Raw genomic sequence first — 13091 nt, forward strand, 5'->3', positions numbered from 1 at the left:
CTTCTTCCAAGAGAATGACTAAGTCGCATGAATGAAGATCCAGCTATGAAATACTTATGTATCAATCCAGTGCTTGGTAGGCAAGTCAGGAAACCTACTGATACATTTTCCTACAAACTTAAAGAAAAGATCTTTTCACAAATAGAATTACTCCATTACTTAAATAGCTTTTTAGTGGCTTCCTCAGTTTGTTTTTGTTTGTTTGTTTGTTAGGGTTTTTTAAATCTTACATAACAAACATCTATGACTACGCATCTGAAATGTCACTGTTAAGGGAAACAATTGAAGGCAACTCAAAAGTGTTTGGGAGAGCTTTAATCCTAAGAGCAAGATTGGGAGGCCTGGTTCCATATATGACCATATGACTTCTGTTCATTTTTTTACAGTTAATATGCAAAGTGTCTACTTTAAGAGCACTGTGTGGACGACATACAGAAAAGCTTATGGCATTTAAAGCAATATACCCAGACATTGTACGACTTCATTTTCCTCCACTTTACAAGGAGTTATTCACTTCAGAATTTGAGCCAGCGATGCAAATTGATGGGTAAACGTATCACCTAAGCACTTCTAGAATGTCCGAAGTACAAACATTAAAACAAAAGAAAGGAAAAAAAACAAAAAAATAAAAAAAAAGAAAGAAAACCAAGACACTTTATATGGCCCTGCACAGACCTAGGGAGCCAACACACTGCACATCTCTTAGCGGTCGGGGTCAGGCGAAGGATGGGAAACAATGAAACAAAGTTGAACTTGTTTTTCTCATGCATATGATTTCCATTATGCCTACAAATATGGACCCTTTTTCTGTCTCAACTTCTCAATCCTTGACCTCTGTTTACACAGACTGAGGGTACTAATGTCAGAAGGTTGTTTTCTCTTGTAGTTCACTGCCCAGACTTTTGACAGAACAATCAATTTGTTGATCAGAACAGAGAGTCCACCTAGTAATCAGCGACTGGTGTGCATTGCAGAGATTTCAGCATCAGTTTGCACAACTTGCTCATTGTTTCATGAAGGACGATTTTTTTCACCTACCACTGTTTGCCAGTAGACAGAACGGCATGAAAAGGGTCCATAGCAATAGCAACAATAGCATTATAATATATTACAGGGTAAATGGGCATGAAGACTATATATAGCAAAAGAGATATTGTTTATATATTGTTTTAATTAATATAAAATGTAGTTACTGGTATAGCTTTTCTTGTTGAATTGATAAGGCACTTTCATTTTGCACCTTTTTCTTTAAATTAAATGCTAGCGTGTTCATTGTGTTGCATGTGCACCAGAAATTCAAGTTTAACTGAAAAAGGTTTGGCAGGTACTGGTACATTGGGAGGTATTTATGCTGCTGTTTTCCATGTTACTTTTAAAGAGAGGCTGGTCATATCCTGAAATGGTTACAGATTTTTTAAAAGAGTTGAAAATAATGACAATTTTCTAAATTAAAATTAAAATCAGCTTTTCAGCTGTTAAATTCAAAGGTACCTTTATTTTCAAATCTTTCAAACCTGGATGTTTAAAATCACATGCCTAAATTCAAATTTAGGTGCACAAGTCAACAGCCTCATTTTCAAAGGTGCTGAGTTTCCGTGGTCAAAGTTAAACTAAGCAATTACAGATCATTTACAAATAAGTAACACAGCATCCTTGAAAATCAGGCTATTAAATAAAGTGTATTTCTGCCCACCGTAAATCCAGGTTCGAAGGTATTTACTCAAGTCTGTATCTACAGTAAAAGTATGTGTGTATGACATGTATGTGGAAAAGTAATTTTTATACATAATATTACATACTTTTATACTCCATATTGTAAACAATGCCTTCAAACTCCAGCCTATCAAAATCCATAGGAGGTTTGTCTTTGACTTCAGTGAGATGAGACACTGGCCCATGTTCTTCCAGCATCCAGCAGTTCTATTTCTGGTAGCTGAACAGAGAAGTCCATTGCTCTCCTTATTTAAAAAGATGCACTTTAAAGTTTATCAGATGAGGACAGACTAACAAAGTAAAGGCACACTGTTGCTAGAAAAAAATGTTTTGTACTCTGTATAATGCCCGGAAATCATTACTATCATAAATCTGCATTCTGTAATTCTGAAATCGTGATTCCTGTATTGCATAACCAACCAATAAGCTGAATCTTGCAGTCTTCATTATTATTAATTACCATGCCCTTTTGGAAGAATACCGTCTCTGAGCAAATTTGGCAAGTAAACCTAGTTCTGAGGGAAGCAGATTGACAATAAACAACATCACAAAATAGACTGTGGCTGTTTGAGCCAGAGGTGCATAATTGGTTTGGATGAGATGAAGATGTATAATTGGATGCCTTGTAGGCCTACGCAAGTGAAGTTTCTGATGAAATACCTAAGAAAAAGCCAGGAACTTTAAAAAGAAAAAAGAATGAGACAGTATGTGCTCCACTGCTATGACTTCCAAGGATGAACAATCTCTTACATGTATTACAGCTGTTGAGAAGTAACAGAAGTGAATAGAAGCACACAAGCCTAACTGTTTTAAAAAGGAGAATTATAAGCAAAATAGAGGTTTATTCTATGATTTGAAGATGCTTCCTTTGGGGTCAATTTGAGACATTTAGCTATGACACCTATTAAAAATTTTATAGTCTGCCACATCAGGGGAGCTTACAGCCATCACTTGTCTCTGTGGTTTGGAAGGAGGGGGAGATGAGCATCAGATGTTTTCCCTTCAAAGCAGTATGCCTCCTGAGTATGGGAGGGCAACGCCTGCACCTCTGTGAGCACTGGGATGGAAGCATGAGAGGGTTTTTGGATAAAGTCCACAGAGCTGTCCTTTTACTGCTCCATCCTGCCTGCTCCCAAAGAGGTGGCTCACAGCCTAGCACATGCTCTCTCCAGTCCCACCAAAACACTTTTCCTAGAATCATTGTTTACTTTATTGGAGTAACTGGCATGATATGGTACTTTCATTCTAATGTGTGTTCCTATTGTTAAAGCAACCCTTTTAACTAACAAATGTTTTCTGAATGTGACCAGCCTTAGGTGCTAGTCCTGTAAAGATCAACTAAACTTAATTTCAGTGTCTACTAATGAATAATGAAGTAAGACCTGTACTTTAGAGAGCAAGATACAACTCCTACTTCTGACAGTAAGTAGACTACCAGGCAAAATATTTGGGGATTAATTTTCAGTCACTTCCTTTTCTTACCTTTTCCTGATGAATATTAGTACTTTACCAGGCATCTAGGTGCCAGTCGATTTGTTTGGTATCTAGTTCAGCCTATTTACACCCATAAGTCATTGACAACACAGATTTTTGGAGCATTTACTAGTAAAATACATAACCATAAAAAGGTTCCAGATAGGGCCTTAGCTGAAAGCCCTCTGCATCTTCAAACAGCTTGTGACATGATCTTCCAGGTCAGAAAGTGCTGTCATTTTCGTCTATGGGATCTCCTGCATACTGTCACCTTGTTAAATCAGGCTGTGCATACATACCCCAAGTAACTCTGCTTTCCTGATTGCAGTTAACAGCCACTTGGCAATAGATTATTTTTGTTTTGCTCTTCATAGAGAGGGGGAAAAAGGGATACAGCATGGCAGATGTACTGATAAGACTTCTGTTGCCAAGGAGGCTTTTATGAAAGAGGATGTAGAATAACATCAGAGTGACTGGTCGGAGTGACGGCCATGTAAGAATCCAATGCTGCAGAGGAAAAGCACTCTGCAGAACCTCTGGGACTGTGGCCTGGTATCAGATGATCAACCAAATATTCAGTTAAAAAACATATTTGGGGTCAATGGATATTCATGTGAGTATTTTCATAATCTGCCCAGTTCACTACAAACAAAAACCTGAGGATAGCTGAAGATAAAGGAATAATATGTTGGTTTTGAATGATCTGTTCCTTAAAGCCCGCAAAGAGATTTTCATTGGGTCTTTCTAGGAAAGAGATACTACACTGTCATTTGAACCACCCTGATTTACTTAACATCTCCAGCATTGTTTGATGTTTTAAAAACTATGGGATTAGGTGAAAAGGGAGGCTGTTTTTAAGTTTGGTTGTTCTTTATTAAAGCTTATCTATCTTAGTATGGATACCAAGATATCTGTGTGTGTATGTGCACCTGTGTGTGTGTGAGAGAGTACACTTGTGTGCGCACATGAATATATGTGTGGGTACGTGTGAGTGGCTGCTTCTAGGCTGTTAAGTGTCAATGGAATAAAGAAAATGTATTCAATTAAGTCAAAAATAGAAGGTGGAAAAAAGATTTATTCTATACAAAGCCTTGTCTGGACCACTTTAGAGAGACTTCTATTTTTTTAACCCTTCTATAAATGTTTGATGGCACTTGAAATATTCCTGCAATAAAATGTGATTTGTGTAAACATTAAAAAAAAAAAGATTTTGTAATGTGAAACAATGAAAGAAAGTAATGTAATTTTTCTAAAAAACAAAAAAAAAACAAACGAACGAACTTTGTATTATTTTCTTGATGGAATTTGTCTATTTGTCTTTGGAAAACTTTTTATTTCATTGAATGTGCCATAGTAGAGGTGTGTTTTTCTTTTTCTTTCTTTTTTTTTGTTTTTTACATTTTAGATTAAAGGAATAGCTGTGTTCCGACATTCCAAAATGCAAGATGACATAGCAGTCATGATTAAAAGGTTTGATTAGTAAGCTTCAATCATTGTTGCTTTTTTTGCACATGTTCTTCATTCCTCTACAGTGCAATATGTACATAGAGCACTTGCGGGTGTAACCTTGATCCCTCAGGGAAAAATACATATTTGTACAGGATTTTTCTTTTTTTTTTCTTTTTTTTCGCCTTTTTTTTTTTTTGTTGGATTTTTTTTTTTTGGTTTTGGGTTTTTTTTGCTAAGGAATGTCGATTGAATCACTTGTCTGTTGTTGAGGGGCAGCCAGATAATAATCCTAAACCACTGTCACAAAACATTGTTTAAATTTTGTGCCCTTTTATTATTTAAAAAAGAAAAATAAAAGTTATTTTCTGACAGTTCTTTGTGCTGATTGGTGAAAAAAAGGGTAAATAGATAAGCACCTTATGATTGACTTAACTGTGAATGACAATCCATCTCGTTATCAACAACAGAAGCCCTATCATTTTGGAGCTGGGGTTCAGAGTCAGAAACTAATGTGCTCAGGGATCTTCTAAAACTCTTCAACAGGGTGGCCAGTACTGCTGGTGGAACAAATTACTTTTTAAAAAATATGCTAGTATTTCTTCCCTTTCCCCCTCCCCCCAGGCACAAGAGAACTGGATATTTTTTTTAACTAAATGCTCTATGCGTGCCTCATTCTCTTACTCAGTTTTGCCGTATAGCCACTCTTTGGTCTTTGTTTTGTTCAAGACAAAAGTACTCAAAACAGTGCAAAGGTTTTGCAATTACATTTTAGAAAATAGATTAATGCTGACCCATTAAATAAATGATTGAAATGAATTTCAGTATCTTCTGGACATTTTTATAACGATAGCACTACTTTTCCAGCTGAATTTCAGTGTTTTGCAACAGAAAATGGGTTTTCAGTATTTAAATTATTGTCAGAGAAAACAAATCAGTTTATGATAGTACAATAAGAATGAAAAGGTAATCATTAGGTTTCAGCAATGGTGTCACATAAAAAGGAACATAGATCTGCAGGAATACAAGAACAACACTTCAGATGTTGTCTGTCATTGTTGCATATGCTTCATAGTAAAGCAAAAAACCTGACTGGAAAGAAACACTGAGGCTGAAGACATTTTCATATCTAGTACATCAAATACAGCAATTCCTAGCGATTACAATGGCACTTAAACCAGCAATGTCTAGGAAGTCTCCAAGTGCCAAACTGTAGGATTCTGGAAGCGTGTCCCAATTAGCCTTCTTTTATGGCTTCACATTCCTTTGAAAATGCAGGTAGAAAAGTTAATAAGCAACTACAAACAAAATGAGCAAGATTTCAAGACTTTGGTTAGATTGGGAAGAGAGTGAATTTCTCCATCAAACATGTCTGTCTTCTTACAAAAAGCATCAGTTCTCCAGTATCTTAAGTTATTGAGGGTTTTTTCACTGGGTATGTGGCTTCCAGTTGTTTACTTTAGGTTGCTTAATAAATAGGGAAAACTTTATTATGGTATTACAAGCTGACAGTCACATTTAGCTTGGAATGGCCTTCCAAGGCAGACAGCTGCTTAGCAAGTATGACCTCTTGATCAGTTTGTGTTCTGGCATCTTCAGTAGAAGAAAATTCCTATTGCTGATTCACAGTAGAACCTATTCTTCACACACTTGTGTATCAATTAAACATACTGTTAATACATAAAATCTATAAGATGTTTTAACTATGTAGTGGGGTGATCCAAACATTAAAATATCTTTTTTTTTGGATTGGCATAGATATTCCCCAGTCTGTACTTGATGAACAAAACAGGTTGCACAGTACAAGCTGTGCAAACAATGTGTATTTTTTTTTTCCTCTACACATTCCTAAACTCCCCAATGCAGATAAACTTATAAATGTCAGAAACAGCATTTACTATCCAATATCTAAAAATAATAAGCAATTTTCTCTTGAGTACTTAGTATATAAAATTCTACCTGTGCTAGCTGATTCAGCTTGCGCAGAAGAAACATCTTTATTTTCCTTAGCTGGAGAAATATAACTATTACAATTATTTTTTCATTATTAATACTAATATTTATTACTTTTAAAAGTTTCATCCATGAATATATTTGAATATTAGCCTCCTATTCTCTTAAATATTCCTGTCAGTAAATCATTTGGTGGAAATGAGGGCAAATGCATGCAGATACCAAATACAACAACAAAAAGAAAAGTTTTAAAATTTAAATGAGTATTTATTTAAAAATCATTGCAGTATGTGCTTTAATCCTAGTACTGTGATAATAGCTCGCTAAATAATGCTAAGTCACTGGACTTGAGGGGAAAAATACGTAAAATTTAGGATAATATACAGTCTATCTTTGGAACTTTATTCAGGTACTAAATAGAATTTTAACATCAAAATAAAAGCTGTATTCTACCTTTTTCATATGTAATGTTGCTGTTTATCTTTTTTTTTTTTTTGCCTTTATCATTGGTAGAATATAGCAATAACTTTATAGCAATAAGTAGGCTATCCAAATAAGAAACAAAACATGATAAAGGCTTCAGATCAATACTCATAGGTTCATTTCTTCTGCCACAATATTCACTTGTATGTCTTCCCTCATAATCTCATTACTTCTTCAAGCTGAACTTCACAATCAAGTTGTTCAACTTGATGTGTGACATCACACCTTTTTGTTAACATCTGCATGTTTTTGGTGTTCATATGTCCTTTGTATACTTGTTTTCCTGTAAGTCAGTGTTTCTCAAGCTTTCTGAAAGCATAATCCCTCTGGGCTGTATTTCTTCATAGGGCCCTCTGTTGGAATTAACTTTTTCTAGGGCGGGGAGTGCAACCAGCTGTAATGACTGGCAGCATTTCCTAACTGCAGGAACTGAGGTGCTGCTAGTACTTGGTAACTCCATGGCTACTGCAAATGCTTGCAGCCAACAGCCAGCTCTTCTAGGTCCTCCACACTGGGGGGCTGAGCTGCATCCAGTAAGTGGGACAAGCTCCTTGGCCAGCGCACTCCTCTGCAGCCAGCACAACCACACGCTCTGCGCTGGAGAACCGAGCTACGTTTGTCTGACATCGTGTTTTGATGATAATCTTAACACTTTGGCAACTTTCAAATGGTTGTGACTTTCAGTTTGAGAAACACTACCCTAAATTACCCCACAAAGTCTTAATGTAGATGCACAAACTTTACAGGAACTTGCAATCTGTAATGCTATCTATATCTAATGCAGAGAATTCATAAGCAATACAGTGAATTTTATTTCACAAAAAGGCATACGTACTGTACACCTTTCTAAATCCAAAATGTTCCTCATTTCTACATTGATTTAGAAACAAGTTACAGAACAGTGGTGAATATTTAAACTATTAGGACATTAACTGGCTGCTTCTTTATATGTAACTGTATTGTCTGCCTGCTCCTTTTCTGGAGATGTGTTTTTGTATTGGATGTTTGGGCCAATGGGAGGCTTCAAGCTACAATGTATTTTCCCAGATTAAATATATTTAACATATGACAAACCCCAGACAAGGCTTTTTAAAATGTATAAAGAACTGCAGTGTTAGGTGGTTTATTTGCAAACTGTTTTCAATGTTGTCCATTTTTATGGCACCTTTAACAATATTCTTGTTTCCAAAGTACAAAAAAAAGGTTAAAAATACTCTAGCCATAACTGAATGTCAAGCAATAAAAACAAATGACTTTTTGTGCATAGATTTAAAAGAAATACAAGTTTTAGACATCTGCATGTAAATGCAATCTCTTGTTTACTGCTTTCTTAAACTTGAGCAACTGATTCCTTATTTTACTACTAATTTAAGGACTTGTAATGGCCTGTAAACATTTTATCTTGCTCTATTCTTTCAACTCTAACTTTGTCTCTGCTTTGGAGTCATAATATTTAATGTTGTTCTGCTCACCTCTATACAGTTAACTTTTTGCTTTCATTCTGTATAGATAAAGTTATACTATAAACAGCCTACACAGTGCAAATATTTATCTGTTTATCAAATACCACATTATGCTGTATAATATCTGTTTTACTATATAATCTATTTTAGACATAGCTGTTTAGAACTAGAGTGTGCTATTTTTGTGTTTTTCTGATGTGTGGTGCTAGATAAGTTACTTTTGTGAACAAAAGCAAACAAACCCCTTTTATTCCTAGACAATACCACCTTTGGGTCTTGTTAATTTCACTGAGTATAACTATATATAAATATATATATATTTGTGTATATATATATATATACACCAACTTATGCCCAACAAGTACCTGTATCAGAGTACAAGATTTGGGACATGGTTTTCTCTTTAAATGCATAGTGTCATTATATAAATTATTCTATAGTATATTTAATAAGGAGAAAATTACTTCACCGGTACAGATACTTGATATCAAATGTAGAATTTTTTTCTACAGTATTAACATTATTAACGTTATTAAAAATGTTCTGTCCAGCTTGTTATCCTTTTGGTTACTAAAACAGTCTGCCTGTATTGTATCAGAAAAAAGAAAAACATCTAATCTGCCAGTATAAAGTAATTACAATATGCTCTCTGTCTGAAAGGGAGGTAGTTATTTGGCTTGTTGGGAGAGTTCTATCCTGTCGTTGCATCTGATATTTATAGATGTTATTCTGCTGGGTGCCTTCCTCCCTCTTCACTTTAAATAGGATCTGTACACACTCAAACTGCGGATGTTACTAGGCCATCATGCCTACACACTTAACTCCAGTTACTGTAAATAGGAATTTTCTGTAAATCTTCCATGATAGATGGATGGCTAAATTCAGTCCTTGGATATGCTTTATAAATCATGCATACATATCCAAGGACAGCCATTAGCAACTAAAGTTAATTAAGAAGTGGAATTTGCAATGTTTTGTCAGGTCTGGGGGTTTTGTTTTTATTTTTCATGTATACCTTAATTTACGTAGTCATGTACCCTTAGAAGTATTCCTATCCCCTGTTCCTTTCATTCTAGATACTGTTTTCATGTTAATTCTTAAAAACTGATGGATATCAAATATCTAACTAAGGAGGTAATTAACCTTTTAAATATTTATTAGAATTTTTCTGTAATATTACTGAATTTATAAGATCTTTAGCAAAGATTTTTGAGCAATTTATTAAATACAATGTTTCTGTTTACTGCACTTTTTGATAATAGAAGGTAGTGAATTTTAAAGCCATGGTTCTTGGCTTCCATGCACTGCTTTTATACCCTCAATCCAAGGAATATATATATATAAATAATTTTTTTTAAACAACAAACATACTGTTGTCCTAAAAATAAATACAAACTTTACTGCACCGTGGATATATTTTCATAAGTGGAATGTTTAACTGCAAACACTATCAGGACAATTATAAAAACCTCTTGAAGCTACAATCTTATTTAAATATAAGCCATGACAATTTTATTTTCCCTTGTTGATTTAAGTCACCTTTTGATATTTTCAAAGAGAAAAGGACTCGCTCTTAAATTTGTATGTACCAACCTATACATAATGCCAGGAACACGTGCTCCCTATTGTTTTAATAGTTTGATATATTTATGCAAACCATTTGGTTAACATATATTCTCCCTGTTTACTAAATGTTCAACGTAACAAGACCAGAATAAATGCTGATTATAAATATACATCAGTTTGAAGATTAAGCACATAGACTTCAAAAACCTCGTTGAGTGAGATGCTCAAATTTCTGTAAATACACACAAGTTTAAATGCAATTATACTGTACATGTAAATATATGCTGTCTGTTATGTGTACAGTATGTATAAATTCCTTTTCTAGCCACAATAAAATGTAAGCCATCAAGAGGAATACTAAAGTGGTATTGTACTAAACCTTTGCTAATGATCTTTACCCAATCACTTAACTTTTCACTTTCATGGACCTTTCCAACTCACTCTTACGATAGCCTGCTTATATTCAAGTTTGTTATTTTACTCAGTCCCGAAAAAAGTATTTTGATTCATTTTGTAAATATGACTGTAAAAATAAGAGATTTAATGTTGTCTTTTAAATACTCCAATTTTCATTCTAATATGAATGTTGTTATATTGTACTTAGAAACTGTACCTTTAATATTACATTACCTTTATTAAGTGCATTGAACACATCGATTTTAGATGTGCTTTATGTACTGTTATCCTGTAATAAAACTTCAGCTTCTAATGGAAAAATTCGTCTTAATTTTTTGTCAGTAGCATCTTGTTTGTTTTTCTGAATTGTGGTTTATTACGCTTATTCCTTAAGGAATGCACAGTTACAAAATTAGGCTGTGCTTCCAAGCACATATATCAGAGCTGTTTAGAACATACATCATGTAACGTTTGGCAGCAGGGAAACAAGAAGACTCCCGAACACCTTTTAAGCTCCCCTTTTGGCCAACAAGAGCTTTAAACCTCCTTAGAATGAATGTGGATTAATCTAGCTTCCCTCTCCTTGAAGGTGTCTTCTTGTTTGAAATCACAGTTCACTGCATCAAGTGCAAGATACAAGAAATCTGGCTTAAGGCTGTCCCAGTGACTTTGGAAATACCGCTTTGGGCTAGATCTAAACGAGGATTTGGGTATCAAAATTGATGTTTTAATACAATTTAGGCATCAAAATTCGAAGTTACAACTCCCCTCTGCTGTCCTAACTTTGGGAGCACTTAAATGCCAGCAGCACACTTGGTCATAAGACTTCAGGCATGTAACATTCTCCTTCTGCACCTACCCAGAAATGTCTCAGTCTTGACAGAGCTTTAACAGCTCAGTATTTATATGCCCGACTGTGATCTGGAAATAGGCATTAGCATTCATCTTTGAAGCACTGTATCTGGAAGCAGCTTTCACCTACAGATCAAGTCTACAAAAAAAAAGTAGTGGAAGTGATCACTTTCTTAGAACTGTAGCACTAAGTAGTGCCATTTGTTCTACAGCAGCTCCATGACTAAAGCAGTCTTCGAGACATTGAAAATCCAGATTTAATTTTCTCATCCTCAGGACTGATTCCTGCCCAATCTTGCCACTCACAGGAGAGTTCCTAACCACCAAGATACAGGTTAGGCAACAACTATGTATGTTCAAGATAAAATGGAGGAATTTTTCTGAAGTGAGAGACGAACCAAGGACTCCCATGCCTCCCCATAAGGAAAGCTAAACTGTAAGTTAGGAGGTGGTGGTTTTGACCCCCAACCATTTCACAGAATCACAGAATGGTTGATGTTGGCAGGGTCCTCCGGAGGTCACAAGCAGGGCCACCTAGAGCCAGTCGCCCAGGACCATGTCCAGCTTTTGAGTATCTCCAAGGATGGAGGCTCCACAACCTCCCTGGGCACCCTGTGCCAGTGCTCGGTCACCCTCACAGTAAAAAAGTGTTTCCTGATGTTCATGTTTATGTCATGAAGCAGAAAGACCACATGTAGGAAGTAGCACTATTTTAAAAAAAAAAAAAAAAGAAAAGGACACTGAAGGTTTTAGGGAGATGCAGACTGAAGCAGAATTTAACCTGCCACACTCACAATCTGAGGTAAGTCTTCTAATCATTCAGCTACGTAACTGTTACCATACCTGGGTTTTGAAGTAAGATTACTCCTTACAAGGCTACCTCCAGGACTGGGCTCTGGGTGGATCCAGTAGGGAGACAGAAACCTTTCTGCTTCTCTGAGATACAAACCAAAAAGGGCAGAATTAAATTCAAACAATGTCCTTAAAATTAATGTGCAAGCAAGCTAAAGGGACTCCTTTCTTTGTGGGTGTGAACATCATTCTGAATCGTCTTAGTATTTTTATGTAGTGCCCTGAGTTTCAGTTACAGGACTAGGTGCTGTGAACACTTTGATGGCTTCATGCCACAATCCTCAATTCCCTCTTCATTTCTCCATCTGTAGAGCTGTGAAGGGGACCACCTTTTTTTATAATACCACAAGCAAATGAGTTTCCATCACCTAGACCTACAGGTACTAAGAATGTTTGAATTCCACATTTTACCACATTGGGAAGCCCGATCATCAGAAAAAAGGTTTTGTGGCTCTGCCCACGTTAACAAGTGGGAAGTGAGCCAAGGAAAGTGGAAGCCCAGGAGAGGAGGGAAGCTGATAAATGCAGCAACCTCCGCAAGACACCTCAGCCCTCACACACGGCCCCAACCTCCCTCAGGGACGAGCCGCCCGGCAGAGCCCGGCCCAGCGACCTCTGCGCACCCAGGGCGGGAACTGCCGCTCGAAGCACCCAACGCCAGGTCAGGGCCACGCCTTAGTGAAGAACGTGGAGTCGGAGCGGAGCCCACAGCGCGGAGAGGCCCTAGGCACAGTTCGTCTCCTGGCGCGGCAGGACGAAGCCGGCCCTGCCACGGGCGACTGACCGCGGCGGCGGCTCCCCCGCCACAAGATGGCCGCCGCGGCCCCTCCAAGAGCTGCTCGAGCCCATGTTGCCATTGGCTGGCTCAGAACACCTGATCCCGCGCGCCGGGCG

The 13091-nt window shown here is 36.7% G+C and overlaps 1 protein-coding gene across 1 annotated transcript in view; it reads left to right on the forward strand.

Moving 5' to 3' along the window:
• The window catches only part of RORA (RAR-related orphan receptor A), a 261369-nt gene extending 259362 nt beyond the window's left edge, over positions 1 to 2007 (forward strand). The window contains exon 11 of the mRNA XM_010571723.1: positions 387 to 2007. Coding sequence (XP_010570025.1) covers positions 387 to 551 — 165 coding nt within the window. The 3' untranslated portion in view covers positions 552 to 2007. The remainder of the gene's footprint in view (positions 1 to 386) is intronic.
• Positions 2008 to 13091: the final 11084 nt, after the last annotated feature.

Source organism: Haliaeetus leucocephalus, unplaced genomic scaffold (assembly GCF_000737465.1).
Source record: "Haliaeetus leucocephalus isolate CR32 unplaced genomic scaffold, Haliaeetus_leucocephalus-4.0 Scaffold339, whole genome shotgun sequence".
Lineage (NCBI taxonomy): Eukaryota > Metazoa > Chordata > Aves > Accipitriformes > Accipitridae > Haliaeetus > Haliaeetus leucocephalus.